Source organism: Urtica dioica, chromosome 1 (genome assembly GCF_054948205.1).
Source record: "Urtica dioica subsp. dioica isolate 48M chromosome 1, U.dioica_male_clone48M_v1_H2, whole genome shotgun sequence".
Classification (NCBI taxonomy): domain Eukaryota; kingdom Viridiplantae; phylum Streptophyta; class Magnoliopsida; order Rosales; family Urticaceae; genus Urtica; species Urtica dioica.
The window spans coordinates 16,670,402-16,688,644 of record NC_142756.1 but is presented as its reverse complement, the minus strand read 5'-3'; the positions used below and the strand labels follow the sequence as shown (position 1 = coordinate 16,688,644).

General features: G+C 41.1%; 2 protein-coding genes across 3 annotated transcripts; both read right to left on the bottom strand.

Moving 5' to 3' along the window:
- Nucleotides 1-9,761: 9,761 nt before the first annotated feature.
- Nucleotides 9,762-11,231, bottom strand: LOC149407551 (glycine-rich RNA-binding protein 3, mitochondrial-like). 2 transcript variants are annotated; one of them, XM_089626751.1, is made up of 4 exons: nucleotides 10,489-10,933; nucleotides 10,328-10,396; nucleotides 10,121-10,227; nucleotides 9,762-10,055 (listed from the first exon to the last, which is right to left on the bottom strand). In XM_089626751.1, exons 1-4 carry the CDS (start codon nucleotides 10,598-10,600, stop codon nucleotides 9,951-9,953), a joined length of 393 nt encoding a protein of 130 aa, XP_089482877.1. In that variant the 5' UTR covers nucleotides 10,601-10,933; the 3' UTR covers nucleotides 9,762-9,950. The 2 variants fall into 2 exon arrangements, with proteins under 2 accessions (XP_089482877.1, XP_089482870.1); XM_089626744.1 differs by having other exon boundaries at nucleotides 9,762-10,227; nucleotides 10,489-11,231.
- Nucleotides 11,232-14,539: 3,308 nt separating this feature from the next.
- On the bottom strand, nucleotides 14,540-14,935 carry LOC149407550 (uncharacterized). Its single transcript, XM_089620740.1, has one exon. The coding sequence runs from the start codon at nucleotides 14,933-14,935 to the stop codon at nucleotides 14,540-14,542; it is 396 nt and encodes a 131-aa protein (XP_089476866.1).
- Between the last annotated feature and the right edge of the window lie 3,308 nt (nucleotides 14,936-18,243).

Below are 18,243 nucleotides of genomic sequence, written 5' to 3'. Positions count from 1 at the left end.
GATCAATGACATTCTATTGAATTGAAAATAATAGCATCAAGAAAACTTCGATAAAAAAAGCTAATCTTATATTCACTCGAACGGATCTCTCTACCCATCTATCTCTGTCAAAAATATAATGTCACACAAAATAAACATATCAATGATATTATATAGCATCATACCCAAAATTACACAACAAATCAGAAGGCAAATTGATCTGCAGAATTGATCGACATACCTAATCTTAGCGGTGAAATTGATCGACGAGTCTTATAGCCTTCCAATCTGCCATTCAAAATTTTTATTGAATTTGCAATATTAATGAAGATTGCAAACACAATCAGACTCGAACTTACACCACAAATCTGATCGACATACCTCAAAATAGATAATAAACGAGAGCCATAAGAGAATACAAGAATAGAGTTTTACCATTATAAAATTATCTTGCTTTGCTAGCCATAAGCATGATATCAATGGTTCGAATAAACATTGTTGTGTAAACCAGCCTTCCATTCTCCACGACTTTGAATTCCTCTCGCTCTTTCGGTGTACACACTACACCGCAGAATCTCTTGCAACGCTAGTTTTCCAAAGAGCAGCTTTAACTCGTGTGAAATTGAGACCAACAGATTAAAGATTTTTAAAATCAGAGGAAGGAAAAAAAACGAAACAGGGAGTTTTACCGATTAGAGGAAAAAAGGCTCGGTCAGGATTTGGTCGTCATCGCACTTGCAATGCTTCATTCCTTCCAAAGCAATTTCACATGCTCATCATAAAACCAGGTTATACCATATTCATTACAACACAACAAAACTATTCAGGAACATCAATTTGAACTCAAAGAAACACTAACAGTATATGAAACAGATTATATTTTGTATGCAACTTTAAGTTGTCAATTATTTTTTTTTCTTTTTCTTCTGCTAAGCATATTCACAAACAGTTTATAGCGCATATACATACTTATGAGAACAAACTCATCGTTGTCCTCGTCCTCGTCTTCGTCCGAGCCGTCTACGATCGGTGTCGCCTCGACCGGTCCGCTCCAGTTTCTCAGCTCCGAACGATCGCCGCTGTACATTCCCCGACGGAAAATCCGGAGTGACGGCGAAAAAACACCCGTCGATGAATCCGCTAAGATCTCTCGTCTTCGGAATCCCGGCCGATTCTTCTCCCACCGCCGGAGCTACGCAATTGAAGTACAGAGCTTCGTCGCCTTGATAGACGATTTGGTGATGGTGGTGTTGAGAGCTTCTGCAGCCTCTGTGGCGCAACCAAGCTCATATCCTCCGACGAAATTTTTGTTGCCCTAAAAAACGTATATTTATTCAAAACTTTCTTTCTTTTGACATATGGCTGAATTTGACATATGGTAGCACATCAAGACTCACCTGGTTTTTAGGAGGTAGAGAGTGAGCAAACGAGATGAGGGAGTGACAAGAGACAGGTTCGAGAGAGCAAGAAAGAGAGAAGATCGAGGTCGATCTAGAGAGAGAGCCAAAAAAGAAGAAGAAGTGTGAAAGTCAATCGGGTTCCAATCAGGAATCACGGATTCACGCTCTTCATCTCCACTTCATCTTCTAAAAATCACGCTCAAGAATCAACAAAATCCGAGCGATTAAGGAGAAAAAAAAGCGAGTCCTTACCTTGGATGAGGCAGAGGAATTCCGATCTCTCACGATTTCTCTCTCTTATTGCTTCTCTCGCTCTCTTTCTTCTCTGGGTGTTTTTTGGGCGTGGTCGAGTGAAGAAGAAAGAGGAAAAGAAAAGAAGTAAGATAAATGAATTTGATTTCTTTTTTCATTTTTTAGAAGAAGACGAATCAATGGCGTGGGTTTTTAGAAGAAGACGAATCGATGGCGTGGGTATTGAATGAAGATGAAGAAGGAAGAGGAAAAGAAAACGCAAGGAATAGGCCAATTTAGCCACGTGTCGCGCAAAGAAGGTGGCAAAGGAGTGCCACGTGGCATCCTCTGGATAGAAGTTTAAGTACCGTAGATTCTTATTATCTATGGTATGGATTACATTACAATTTACATATATGGCACTCATCCTTGGTAGGTAATGGAATTACCGCAACCCATTAACTTAACGGTAGCGGTTTTTCCGTTAGACATTATTTTTTATTCCATTTATTAACGGTAGCGGTTCTATTATTATATTTAACAGAAATTAGTATTTCTGCTAATTTTCGTTAATTTAATTAAACAAATCAATTTTAAATGATAATTCAAAGGGATTAAAATGTATAACTTTTCATAAAAGGGTTAATATGTAAACTTTTAAATCGTGGATGATATCACGCAAATTTTATTAATTGCTCTCACTTGTGGCGGAGGAAAACCGTGTTTACAATTATTATATAAAAAAATACAAGTAAAACATTACAACAAGATTATGATAAAAACATTACAACAAGATTATGAAATACTCATGTCTTGGAAGTTTAGATCAAAATTATCAACAAGATCAATGTTAATAAATGTTTCTTGAGGACGTTATTCGTGTTGGCACCAGTCTTTATAAACGGTTAGTGCCTCGACCATTTTGGGTTTCAAGTTTTGCCTTCGATCGTCAATGATGCGACCCGAGCTACTAAATGTTTATTCGGACGAAATTGTTGAAATCGGGATCAAATGTACATCTCGAGCCATCTTGGACAATATTGAAAACATATTAACATGTTTCGTATTGCCTCCACTATGCCAGCACGTTCAGATCCTCTTGGCTAATGGAGGCGAACTGTTGAGCGTTGTACATCGTGATCTCGTCGTGTTCCGATGTCTCTTGAGTGGGGGATGTGGAGACGATCTTGGAGATGAAGTTCCACCTCGAGCGAACCGAGCTAGATCTCGAAACATTCATCTGCTTGTTTATGCGTGTCGTGGTGGACTCGGCTCGAGATGAATTAAAACTTGTCGTTGGTAAAACCTGAAAAAGGAGTAAAACTCTTTCACGATCCTAGTATAATCATGTGCCACGCAATCTTGTCCACTAGTACGTTTCAAATATTATAAAAAAGGTAAGATAACCGCCAAATTTCATTCGGGGTCTAAAATGCATGCAAAACCATATAAGCGAGGAATCTTTGAGGTACCCCAATATTTAGAAATTTTTGTTCTCATAGCACATGGGTGAAAAATTGTGAAATTTTCGTTAAGGTAAAGATGTTCAGCAATTCTTGCAACACTATGAAGTACTAGATAAGATGTGTGTGTGTAAACGGCAGATAATGTACATGTTTCATTGTAAAAAATTTGTAAAAATTGAAATAAATACTTAGCCACTACGATGTCTTCTTCGGTTATGTTATGGTTCCCGAACCTATTCACGTATTCACTAATACTTACTAATTCTTGGAAAATCAAAAATATATAATGTAAATTGTAATAAATACTTAAGTATATAATTTTTTTTAAATTAAAGTATATAATATAAATTGTATAACAAAATTTAAGTATATAAATTATATAGAGAGATTTGATTGTAGAGGTAATTGTAGAGAGAATTGATGGAGAGTGTTGTGAAATTGTATTGAAATGAGTTGTATTTATAGCGTTAGAGGATGAAAAAAAAATTGTTATTTTCGAGCTCAAATGGTCAAAAAGGCTATATTTTTTCAATCATTGGTTTTAAAAACGGTAACATTTTGGACGGATGAGATTGAAAGACAAAAAAAAAAATTAATACCCATCTCACCAACGGTAGGAAATGGCTACCATTTGCATCTGTGCCTCATGTACTGCTCGGCTGACACATGGCTCAGTAATTTCCGCTACCGTCTTCTTGGCATAATGGTAGCTAATGGTAGACGAAGCAGCGGACGGTAGCCACGTGTACCGTTACCCACCGTCATCTGCCCAGGATAATATGGCACATTGCTTGTTGCTTGTTGCTTGTTTATTGAGTGAAGAATCCCGGATGTGCTATTTACGCTCCAATGTCGTTTTTTTTGTTGTAGATTAATTGAAAAATATTGTCATTGTCCCTACGCTTTTTCTTAGGGTGATTTACACAATTTTATAATTTCACATTAAAAATATATAAATTTGACAACAAATATGAAATAGCATAGACAAGCGTATGGTTAAAAAAAAAAATTATTGTTGGAAGATTTTATAATAATTTGACGTCGACTCGTTTTAGAAAAAATAAGACTGCAATGAAAAACAAAAATGGGTGTAGAGATTATCCTCTTATCTTGTTGTAATTTTTTTTTTAATAATTCATTTCTTATTTTCATCAAGGCAATACCTTATTCCTTTCATGCAACTCTTATTATACTCTTATTTCACGCATTCGTCTTCAAAAAAAAAAAAAAAAAAAAAAAAAAACCGAGCTCATTTATAGACTCATTGATAGTGATAGATGAAAGATACTATTTGCAAAAACGAAATATAGTTTAGATATATGTAGAGTAGGTATTAAGTATAATCTTTGTGCAAATATTTAGCTTTTACGATATTCCATGAATGATCTCAAACGTGACGTAAATTATATGTCCATTTCGAAATAGTTAATTAATTTCTCAAATTAATTGTCATTCACTTGTTTTAATACCAAATAACCACGTCCAAGTATATAACAACACGAAATATAAAAAGATGGCACTCACAAAACGACACACAACATATATGCATCTGGATCTTTTGATGTGGTTGCGTCCTCATGTGTCTTTGAGCAACCACATGCATTATTAAACTACGTAAATATCAGCCACCAAGACTAAATCTGGCCTAACGGTAGCGGGACGGGACGGAATCCCCGCTACTGTTAGGTACTGGGGACGGGAGTCCCGTTAGTCTGACTAACGGGACCGGGACTCCCGTTAGTCCCGTGTCTTTTTTTTTTTTTTTTTTTTTTTTTTATCTCGGCCGTTGGATCAAAGATCCAACGGCAAAAAAAAGAGCCGTTTTTTTTAAACGTTGGAATATAGCCGTTGGATATTTTTCGGCCAATCATTCATTTTCTTCACACTTTTCTCTCAAACTCTCTCAAATTCTCTCAATCTCAAATACTCTCGAAACGCTCTCAATTTTAATCTCTAATACTCATTACCGCTTTCAATTTTTCATGGCATCCTCATCCCACAACCGAGGAGGTCAAAGGGGAAGAGCTTCCCGAGGTGAACGAATGCACAATTTTGAAGAAAATTGGTTGCACTTGTCTCTAAACGCCCCCGACCCAAACACTCAATACTCTTTCGATCCAAAGTATGTTGCTCCTACTTTCAACCATTCGGAATTCACCAAAATTCCAAACACCCAAATGCCATATTACCCTCAAATGGATCCCGAGCAAGCTTATCAAGCTCAAATTCCACCATCCGAAGTGGCTTTTCAAGAATTTCAAGTATTCGAGCAACATTATCGTGAATCCCAAAATCCAAATGAAGAAGAAGATGACGATGAAACCCGAAATCCAAATGAAGAAGAGGAGGAGGAGGAGGAGGAAGAAGAAGAAGACCTACCACCACCACCACCTCAACGTCGAAGTCAAGTTCCACGACCTCGACAACGTGAACAACAAGAGGAGACACAACAATGACGACAACGACGAGCACGACAAGAACAACAACAACAACGTGGTGTAGGTGCTCAACAACAACAACAACCACCAACAACCACCACGATGTCGTGCTAGGTCCGTTGTGTGGACTTTCTTTGAAGAGGTGATTGCGAACGGCGAAAAAGCCGGAAAATGTCACTGTTGTGGCAAAATCTTCAGCGCTCACAACACAAGAATCAGGACGTCGCTATTGTTGAGTCATCACAGGCACTGCCAGGGGAATCAATCTGGAGCCTCGTCAAGCCAGGTAAGTCACATCGATCCTATAAGCTTTAAACGTGATTTAGTAGAATATTTTGTTTCCACCGATCAATCTTTTAGTCATATCGAATCTCAAGGCTTCGTTAGATTCAAGAGTTCTATAATTCCAAACGCTCAAATAATGTCTAGAAAAGCCTTGAGATCCGATATCCTAAAATGGTTTTTAGGAGAAAAGGAACAAATGAAACAAACAATATCATCTAGTAGGTATAGCGTAGCCTTAACCTCGGATATTTGGACTGGTCAATCTAGGATGGATTTCATGAGCGTTGTAGTGCATAATATAGACGACGATTGGAACCTAAACAAATGTATCATAGTCTTTAGGAGGATAGAAGGTTCTCAAACTGGTGAAAACATCTTAGACATCATAGTTAGCGTTATAGGTGAGTAAGGTTTGACCGATAGGATTATATCTGTAACCTTAGATAATGCCACAAGCAACAACGCCATGATTAGGGAGTTAAAGGAGAAACTTAATGTTGACGATACCCTTTTGCATCAACGTTGTGCTACCCATATCATAAACCTCATAGTACAAGCCGGAGCCGCTAGTTATGACCCTTCGATCAACAAGATTAGGAATTACATTAGTTGGATAAATAGTTCAACCTCTAGAGTAGATGAGCTTAAGAGACGCCTTAGAGTAAACGGTCTCCAAGAGTGCACCTTTCACCTAGATAACAAAATTATGTGGAATTCTACCTTTCTCATGTTGACCAACTTCTTATCCGAGCATTACGTCGATGTTATTGTTTCTTACATTAACAGCGAACATGGCGAAAACGCTATATCCGAATATGATATTAGGATGGCTGAATCATTTGTTTCTTTTCTCGACATTTTTTACAAAGAAACTTGTTATCTCTCTGCTGTTTACACTCCTACTTCTTTTCTCGGTCTTCATACTATGACCGCAATTGCTGTGCATCTTGATAAATATAAAAACGAAACAATTTTTCAAGATTCTATTCAAGCAATGACAGCCAAGTTTATAAAATATTGGGGGCCTGGAAAGGTTTCATTACTATATGGTTTTGGAGCCATTCTAGGCTGCCGATGTAAACTTGGTGGTTTAAAAAAAATTCTTAAGTACATGTGAAACTATTTCGAGGACCAAGATTACATTTCACTTGATCTCGCGAGGATCGTGCAAGCTCTTTTTTTTTTTTTTTTTTATCTTTTCAAGGTATACGAGGCGAAACTCCTACCGCAATATCGAGCACAACCATCTCAATCACAGACGCAGTATCCGAGAAGACACCGATACACGAATGTCTTCGTCAACGCGCCCGCTTACAGCCCATCGCCTCAACAACAAGAAGGTGGGACAAGTCAGAAGAGGTCGAGCGCAACCGACGCACGGTCACATCCGGAGATCCAAGAGTACGATCGGAACGATTGGGTCAGGACGGATGACGAAGCCATCGACCTATTGGTTTGGTGGAGACAGAATGCGAGGAGGTTCCCGGTCTTGTCATCTATGGCACAAGACATCCTCACCATCCCTGTTTCAACCGTGTCATCTGAGACGGCTTTTAGTAGCGCGGGCCGCATCATCGACGATAGAAGATATAGCTTGAAACCGGAGATGGTCGAAGCATTGACGTGTGGTAAGGATTGGATTCAACATAGAAATCGAGCACAAGAAACATTCATGTGCTTCGATATTCTTGACGATTTTGAAGTTGATTTCGCAAATGTAAACATAAATGGTTAGACTAACTTGTATAACTAAGGGATATCCCGGCCCTTGTCCGGGATAAATTTCAAATAATTAACGAGGAAAGGGGTGCTCTTTTTCCTCGCCGTCGCACCTTTTTAGGGGTCGGTGATGTTTTTTAGGAGGCCTATTTTTAATTTCACATTCTTCTTTATTATTTTTTTTCTACCCACTTACTTTAAAATCCTTTCAATTATATCCTTATATTTAATCATTTAAATTCTTTTAAAACGTTTTTTTTTATGCCTAACGGGGTCCGAATTCCCGTTAGGCAAATCCCGCTACCGTCCCGTTACTTAACGGGACAGGACTCCCGTTTGACCAATTAACGGGAGTCCGGGCTTTAGGCGGGACGCGACTAGCGATTAATACCGCTAGGCCAGGTTTAGTCCATGTGATCCTTGCGCCTTTGCACAACATCAAATCTCAAGTCACGCCTAAAATTTTTATCCTCATGCTAGTTGGTGGTCTATGCATATTTTTGCCCTTAATCTCTATGCAATGAAGACCTCCATTCGTGTGTGGCCTAACCTTTGATACGTGTGCTTTGGGTATCCTTGGTCTACGTGCACTAAAGAGCATCAATCCTCGCCAGTCCTAATTTTTGGTCTTTGTGCTTTGGGAGTCATCCGACTCCGTGAGGCAAAAGACCTTCAATTTCAGTCACATCTCGCCCTTTGACCTCCGAGCATCTAACACCCATATGATCCAACATGGGTTACTTCGATCTACGCAAAAAGGAGATACTTATTGTTGATGTCGTTTCCGAGCCTCAACAATCACGAAGAAAACAAAAAGATTACTTGGGTGTTTGTTTCGATTTGATTTATTTGTGAAACTTGGAAAGACTTCGTATAAGAAACAAGTATTAAGGGCGTGATAATTAATATAAAAAAGAGCGTAAAAGTAATAAACTTTATTAAATATTCGATCTCGATTAAACTGGTCGAGCTCGACTGATAGATACAATCGACGAGCTCGCAATACAACATGAGAGAGAGAGAGTAAACGGTAAGTAGATAATATAAAAAAACAAAAAAAAAAGGTTTTGCATTCTCTCTGCTGAAGAAAAGTTATGCTATGATGAGATGCGAGATGTCCGGAGACACGTGTGCGCCACTTCGTCCATCATCACCTCTTCTTCCGCCACGTCGCTTTTGCGTTTAAACGGACTTGGTAGAAATCGTCAAGTCTCTGAGATTTGGGGCGAGACCACTATTCGTGCGTTGACTTCGACTTCGTCTCATCTTCGATGGTTGCGTTGCATTGTAAGTTTGAAGAAAAGGACTTGGGATGGGCCCAAGTGATTTTTTGAATACATACGACAAGAATTAATAATAATGACAATTAATAATTGTCGTTTATTTTGTTGTTAAATTATTTTATCGAAATAGGATACAATGGATATTGGACTTAGTCGACCCAATATCAAGTTATTTTATGGGCCGAACTCTATCCCCACACTTACAGTCTTCGTCGTGGCTAAAGAACCTCGAGCCTTGTTCTCAAACCACAAGTTTCTCAACGCGCATCAATCCTTACGCTATGGTTCCATCGATCCAAACTCAACCGAGATCGTGGCTAAAGAACCTCGAGCCTTGTTCTCAAACCACAAGTTTCTCAATGCGCATCAATCATTACGCTATGGTTTCATCGATCCAAACTCAACCGAGTGAATCCTCTCTTCACGATGTGAGCCCCCTCTATCTATGCAAGCCAAATATCCCTAGCGTGTCCTCGTGACAACAAGGTGTCTTAAGCCTCATAAAACTTCCTCGGTTTTGTGACTCGACAAGCTCATTGGCCCTCAATCGCCATGGATCTTGACATCATTCTATTATCCTCTGTTGCTCGTACTTGCTTGCACCACCTCGAGCCTCGTAACAACTTCCAAGTCCTCAAGTCTCCAAATCTCTTGATTAGTGCATTCTACGTGTTCTCCACTATACGTACTTCATTTTACAACTAGAATTAGATAAACTATTCTAGACTCGAAACTATATCAAATCGTTATGACTTGGGTGCTAGAGCGACGTTATCGAATCCGCCTTTGAATGCTAATAGATCACAATGTTTTCTTATACATAGGCCTATATTCCAGACTATATGGAATAATCAACATCACATGCTCTCTCGAGTGGTAATAAAACTAAAATAGCAATTATAAACTATAAGTAGAAAAACACTAGTGGCTCATATAGTCATATTTATGAATCTTTCCAAATACCTCTAAGAACTTGATATTTTAAAATCAAAATAAAAAAACCCAAACAATGCTATATTTACAAACTGTATGTTGATTCACTTCATGTTCGTTGGTTTTTGCTCTAAAGTTGTGTGCTTTATTAGATAAATGTAGTTCAATCATCACTCTCGTCTACGTAAAGACCAACAAGAAGCTCAAAGAAAGAGTTCAAGCTTTGGGATCGCCGGAGTTAAATAACCGAGGAACAACGATAGGTCCTCCGCGAGCTCGTTCCAGTGCAAACCGTATCGTAATAGGTCTTCCCAGCAATGCCTAAAAAAAATACGATATTGTGTTGAGACTGTATGGATTAGATAGATTGTTTTTCTCTTTATTACCCTTCCATCCATGGCATCTTTGGCGGCGGAAGCAGCTTGTTCATCCGAGAATCTCACGAAGCCATAGCCTCTAGACCTCCCCGTTGCTTTGTCGTAGACCACCATTGCTTCAAGTTATGTGATCATATCAACTTATGTTTCTCAATTCTCAGTTGCGCATTTCGTCGAACATATGGAGTGCAAGCGAATCGCAGAAAACTAACTTACCATCAGTTACGCCCCCGAAGGAAGAGAAAGCTTCTACTAAGTGCTCGTTGTCCACTGAAGATGACAGTCCTAAAATAAACCCCGTAAAAAAAAAATTAGTCATTACAATGCCATTACATAATTAAGAGAAACGAATTCGAAACGGAACTATGAACTACAACCTCCGACGAAAAGTTTATCGTTAGAGACAGAAGAGAAAGACGATGGAGTCAAGCATCGAAGAGCTTGGATTGGGATTATCGTCGACGATGTTCTGACCGGAAAACGGATCATCGTCGTTGTATACGTTCTCTAGTCGTATTTACTTCGTGAAGAGAGATATTTATGTTTTTATTAAGTATAAATTACATATTTTCCCTCTCGGCTTTGACATATGTAACCTCGTGCCCCCTTAGTTCAAAAAATAGCATCTGAGACCTCAAATTATTGCATTCATGAAACTGTGACCCTTCTGTTAACATTTATTGAAGGTGTGGTCATGTGTTATGCACATGATTGACGTATCGAGAATAAGGAAGTAAAATCGTCGAGAAAAATTCAAAGATTATTGAAATACTTAATTTAAATAAAAAAATAAAAAATGAAATAGATATTTAGAATCTCAAATGTTGTTTCGACCAAAACAAGTTCTGCAAAGAAGAGAACACGAAGATGAAAATGAATTCGCATGTGAAGAAGAGAACTCCGGTTCGTGCGAAGAAGAAGTCGCAGCTGAAAAAATTGGCGGAGAAGAGGAATATTATTGTATATGACTAGCAAGTATATGTTTTGGTTGTCCTAAATTTGTGAGTTTGTCGATTTTTTTCCAGATGGTTGTGGTCTCAGATTTGTCCGTGTCGAGATTTTTTTTTTTTTTTTTTTGATAAAACTGGGAAAGAGCCCAGGAACTTCATTAAGGCAGATCTGCCAAAACCAAGGAAATACAATCCGCCGGGAAACTGGATTCCCAAAACACATCAGAGTTCAAGCTGAGAGCTTTCTTAGCCAAACAATGGGCAGGTACATTACAGGATCTCGAAATAAACATGAAATTACACTTAGTGAAGGTCGCAGCTTGGTTACGCACCAGCTGAGCCAATAAATACGCTTCCGTGGCCCTTCTGCAATCACCTTGGATCAGCGCCACCGCCCCCGCACAGTCTGACTGGACTAGAACGTCATCAATTCCGAGCTCTTGTGCAACCCGAAGCCCGCTCACAATGGCGTGGAGCTCCTCCATCAGAGGACCATAAGGCCTGGTACAGGGGAAGGAGAAAGCGGCGCTGACCTGGCCGCTGTAGGAACGGAGGAGTCCACCAACTCCACACTTCATCTCCGCGCTCGCCACCGCCGCATCAACAGAGAGCGCTACCGTGCCTATGGGGGGAGGAGGCCAGCGAACCTTCGTAGCAGACTTAGACCTCGGTCTCCGGCTCGAGAGGGAGGCTTGGCGGTGGTCGTCGAGGAATTGAGTGGACCAGTTGATAAGGTTCATCAAACCCCGACTTTTGCCTGAGTGTATCAGATCGTTTCTAGTATTCCAGGCGCTCCATGTAAGAACAACAAATACTTCAAAGTTCTCGATGGTCAGGGCCTTCTGAATTTCTCCCAGGAATCCGATCACGTCACCACAACACACTTCTTTAATCGTCCGCCACCATCCTGTGGCCTTCCAGAGAGGGGAGATAGCCTTACATCTCCATAGAGCGTGGAAGATATCCTCCGGACCGGCCCGGCATCTTGGGCAGAGCGCCTCCACTTGAATACCACGTCTACGGAGGGTGTCGTACGTAGGCAGCCAGTTTTTCGCTACTCTCCAAAGGAACACCCTTATTTTCGGTGGGACCTGAATCCGCCATAGACTACCCCACCACTTCTCCGTAGCGTCCGGTGTCGAGGAACTAGCCTTCCCGATCGTCTCCGCAAGCAAATGGTATCCTGACTTCACCGAGTATTCCCCATTCTCGGTGAAATGCCAGCACAAAACATCCGGTTCGCCACGCAAACCATCCGGAATCTTCAGGATCGTAGACACATCATCCTCCGGGCACCACTCCCTGAGGAGGGGAATATTCCAACTACCATCTGGGTTCCTGAGATCAGCCACTCGTGTACCCATAGGAATTCTCGAATCGAAACGGACCATAAAATCACCCGGCCGTGGAATCCACCTGTCCCTCCGAGCATCCACGGACACACCATCGCCAATCCTCCACCGCGATCCCCGGAAAATAACCTCCCGGCCCCAAAGAAGGCTCTTCCAGAGGCTAGAGGCATAAGACGTCGCCGTTGCCGAGAGAATAGAGGACTATGGAAAGTAGCAAGCTTGAAGGACCCTCGACGCGAGAGAGCCCGGCTCCCGAATAATCCGCCACACACTCTTCGCCAAGAGAGCGCGGTTGAACCACTCGAGGTTTCGGAATCCCATGCCTCCCAAGCTCTTCCGGACACATAATTTATCCAATTTCCCCCAATGAACTTTCCGCTTTTCCTCACAACTACCCCACCAAAAGTAAGAGGCCATACCATGAAGCTCCTTGATGATCTTCGCGGGGAGTTTGAAGCACTGCATAACGTAGCTCGGAAATGATTGGATAACCGCCTTTATTATCACCTCTTTCCCGGCAAGAGAGAAATACGAACTCTTCCAACCTTTGATCTTACGCCATACCCGATCCTTCAAAAACTGGAAGAGGTCAAACTTACATCGCCCCATCGTCATCGGAAGGCCTAAGTACTTCTCATGTCCCGCCGAGATCTTGACTCTAAGAGTGGAAGCCACCTCCACCCTATCCTTCCACAAGACCTTCTTTCCGAACCAAACATCCGACTTATCATAATTGACTAGCTGCCCCGACGCACGAGAGTAAACCTCCAAACAATTTTTGACGGTCGCGGCCATACGGGCGGATGCCTTGAAGAAGATAAGGCTGTCGTCGGCGAAAAAGAGATGCGAAACCCGGAGCCCCGAGTACCCGAAGATGATCCCTTCCAACGCTTCGCGTTCCTCCGCCCGACGGAATAAAGCGGAGAGTCCCTCGGAGCAAAAAAGGAAAAGGAAAGGAGATAAAGGGTCACCTTGACGAAGACCCCGAGAGGGAATGATATCTCCTTTAACCTCCCCATTTATCGCCACCGAGAATCGAACGGAGCGAACGCACCTCATCACAAGAGAAACCCATCTCGGCGCATACCCGAGCCGGAGCATCACCGCTTCTAAATAGTTCCACTCAACCCGATCATACGCCTTTGACATATCGAGCTTTAGGGCCCCGCACTCCCCGTTTCCGAATCGGCATCTTCTCATAGCATGGAGCCCCTTGAACCCGATCATGACATTGTCGAATATCTGACGCTTCCCCACGAACGCACTCTGGTTCTCCGAGATAGCCATACCCATAGTGCCCCGAAGCCGATTAGCAATACACTTGGCCACCGTTTTGTACAAGACATTACACAAACTGATAGGACGGAAGTCTTTCAATGCTTCGGGGAGCTAGACTTCGGAATCAGTACTATCGTGGTCTCGTTCAGCACACCGAAGTCACGCCCCTCATTCAGCAAATCGAGACAGAGGCGCGTGACATCCTTCCCGATAATATCCCAAAAGCGATGGTAGAAAGCAGCCGAGAAGCCATCCTTACCGGGCGCCTTCAAGGGATCAATCCCAAACATCGCCGTCTTGACCTCGTCCCCCGAAAAGTCTTGAAGGAGTAGCTCGTTCATCTCCGCGGGGATGACCGGGGAAATACACTCTGTAACCAGACCCACTTCCTCAACCGACGGCCCCCTCGAGGAAAAAATTTCCTCAAAATACCCACAAATAATATCCTCGATCTTAGAAGGGATCTCCGTCCACACATTCCTCTTGTCTATCAGCCCCTCAATACGATTCTTCTCCCGCCTACGAGAGGCCTTCCGGTGGAAAAAGCTCGTATTCCGGTCCCCATCCTTGAGCCACGCTATCCGGCTGCGTTGGCGCCAGTACAAAGCCTCCTTGTCGAGCAAAACGTTAAGTTTCCGCTCCTCCCTTCTTACCGTCTCTTCACAGACCTGGACTGACGAGTCGTTGACAGCTTCGAGGATCCGCCTCTGCCGCTCAATATTTCGCTTCATCTCTCAAAATTTAGCACGACCCCAACCCGCCAGCTCCCGAGCACACGCCTGTAAAGCCGAAAGGACGTTCGCAGACCACATCCTCTGAATTATCTCTCGACAGCCTGCCTCGTCACTCTATGCAGCCTCAAAACGGAAGCCCCGAGCTGCTCTAGGCCGAAGGTTACTCCTCAGACTAGACTTCCCGCTGCACGAAGCCAAAAGAGGTTTATGGTCAGAGGCAAAAAGCTCAAGATGTTGAACGTATCCGTCCGGGAACAACCGTCTCCATTCCTCATTCCCGACACATCTATCGAGCCTTTCCCATATGAAACCGTTCCCGAATTTCCTACGCCAAGTAAACGGGTCGCCCTCAAACCCGATGTCCTCCAGGTTACAATCATCAAGCGCCCTCCGGAAAGCCCCAATCTGGGAATTACCCCGAGCACGGCCCCCCCGCTTCTCATGGTGGAACAGAAGCTCATTAAAATCACCTCCACACAAAAGAGGCCACGTTATTAGGCTGTGTTCCATTTGCTTGTTTGTCGATATGCAATATTTGTTTCTTGTTTGTAATCTTGTTTAGGATTTTGTCAAGTTAATGCTCAGATTATTTATATCCATTGTTTATTGTTTGGGTCCACCATAAAAGGATCATTAAATATGAATTTATGTCTTCTGCAGATGAGTTTTCAACTAAGTTTACCATGAAAATACACCATGGGGGTACACTAAATGTTGTTATTTTGGAGTACATTGGTGGTGAAATTGCATTTGTAGATTGCTGTGACCTGGATGAGATGTCTCTTGTCATGATAGATGGTATTTTGAAGAAAGATTTACACTATCCTGATGGTGCCACATACTATCTTCTTGTTCTAAAATCTACTAAAAAGGAATGGATAGGTGATGATACTACGTTGCTCGAGGCTCTTTCTGAATTAATGGTGGTAACTAGAGTAATAGACGTTTTCTGTGAACACCCATACGTCTCAACGCCAGTCAACCTAGGGATAAACCTTGGCCCAGAATCACAAATAGAAGAACTTACACAGTCACAAGCTAAATTGTCACCATACTCGCAAGTTCAATTGGCAGAAGAGTCAGAGATATAAGACCTTACATAGTCACAAGCTGAATTGTCACCATACTCGCAAGTTCAATTGGCAGAAGAGTCGGAGATAGAAGACCTTACACAGTCACAAGTTGAATTGCCACCACACTCACAAGTTGAAGTGCCACAAGAGTCAGAAGTAGAAGACCTTACACAGTCACGAGTGTTGGTGAAAAACCAGGTTGGTATCAGACACGAACAATCGCTTTGATAGGGGTGAAATCGGTTCGGTTCGGTTCGGTTTTTGACCAATTTGAAAACCGAAACCGAATTTTCGATTTTGAAAATTTTGGACCAATGACCGAACCGAATTGGTCAAAAACCGAAAATCGGTTAACCGAAAATTTGGTTTTCGGTTAACCGGTTTTGTAAAACCGATAACCGATTTTATAACCGTTTTAAAACTGGTTAACCAGTTTTAAAGATGTTATAATTATCCAAATCGATTATCCGGTTCAAATCGGTTAACCGATTAAAATCGGTTATCCGGTTTAAAACTGGTTATCCGGTTTCAAAACTAGATAAAAAAAAATCGGTTAAATAACCGATAACCGAATTTTTGGATTTTCAAAACCGATAACCGAACCGATTCTTAAATTCGGTTTCGGTTAACCGAACCGAATTTTCGGTTTGATGACGTGGCACCGAATTTCGGTTCCGGATCGGTTCGGTTATCGATTTAACCAATTTTCGGTCAATTTTTGTACACCCCTACGCTCTGACACCAGGGGTTGTTAATTATTCACCTTATCATAATAACCGTGCGGAAAAATAATTAATTACGCTATCTTAAGCTAATCAATTTAATGGTTATTAAAACAAGATCTAGTTTTGTTTAATTAATTTAACCATGAGAGCATATGTGTCAAGCAACCAATATAAAGAGACGAGTTATTAGAAAACTTATGGGTTTCTCCTTAAGCTTTCTGAATCAGGATCTCCTTGAGCTCCTCGTCTTCTTCTCATTTCGTCTCAGCCTCCCAGCGTTGTCTTCTACGATCAGCCCTCCGGGATGTCTCCGAAACTCTCGAGATCTCCTTTGTTTCGCCTTGATGACACCTTAGTCTTCCGAAACGTAATCTCCGGACGAACAAGAATACAGTGTTGGCACACTCTGAAACTCACAACGACTCTGATTTATGATTTCAGATCGTACCTTGTTTAGAGAATGAAATCATAGAATTCCGAGGGAGAGGGAGAGAGAGAGAGAGAATTTCGTCCACTAGGTGCGATGGGCGAAATTTTTGCCTCTGCAAAAGTGTATATCTTGCTTCCTCTTAGACCCCTATTTATAGTGGTAGAAATGAGATATTCGAAGAAGATCATAGAGATATTTAATTCTCTTTTATTCTTTCCTATTTTGTAGTTAAGCATGAGCCATTGGATCTTGACTACAAATCTTACTTTTTCTCTCATCCATCAGATAATAATCTAGGATATTTATTTTCCTTATTTTTCTTATATATTTAAGGAATCTAGATATTTGAGAATAATGAGGACAATATATTATTTCCTTATTTAATGGTAAGAATACCTCTAGCATTATTATTATCATAGATATTAGGAAATTAATTATGAGAGAGAATAAAAAACAATATCTTATTTCCTTATTTATGGAGAGATAATATCTCTACCATTATTATTCTCTCTTTTATTTAATTTGTTACCACACATCTAACAACTAATTAAGGATAGAGTATTGCGTAATTAATACCCTAATGTAGGTGCCCAACATAATTTCAAATTTTACAGTGTCCAGGAGGCCCGACTTAAAATTAAAATGGTTATTTATTTGATCCAACAATAAATATTTAATTCCACAATAAACATTTAATTCGGCAAATAGACAAATTGCCGAATGAATGCTGCTAAACAATTTACAGCTGTGAGATAGTAATAATAATAGTTATTATTACCAGAGAGTTCTTATTTGTCTTTATCGAAGCCGAATCGGAGACTATGGACCTAGTAATAGAAGCTTAACAACTCCGATGAAAAAGACAACAAAGTCATTTCTCTTTTTTTCTATCGATTCGTCTAATCTTAGTCAAATACTCCACTATGTAAGCCAAGACTGAACCCTCATTTATACTAGAATTATATTTACTCATCGTGACGAGTGTCCACTGATCTAATCAGTTCGTGATTAAGATCCTCCAGGTTCAACCCGTATCGAGAAAGGTCAATTATTTTGTTATACCTTTCTTGATGCATATATATACCCTAAGCACCATTGCTTCCTCAGCGAAAGATTCTTCCGAACGTACATACTTCGAAAGGCAATCTATTGGTTTGGAATCAGCCCTTAGGTGAGTGAACATTGACCTTCTTTCGGGAAGGCTGGATTCCGTATGTGTCAAACACTTCCCACTCGAATCATGTTCCGAAACTTCGAAGACATAAGCTGTGATTAGCACGATAGTAGTCTTTTAGCGAATGAGTCAAATAGCACGGTAACATGATCCAGTGTCCATGATCACTTCAGGATTTAGATCAAATCTCACTGTGACCATCATAGCGACCTCGGTTAGTGTGTTGTAACGGTACTTAAACGACACATCTGCACCAAAGCTTGTATGGTTCGTGCACTTACCACAAGTTCAAAATGCTCGCATGTCGTGATCAACCTTCATTAGTGTTCCACTATATGACTTTAGATACAGCTATCCAGGCATGCATCAGTCATCGATCATGTTTTAGCTCACCGCCCGAACTTAGGCGCCCATCA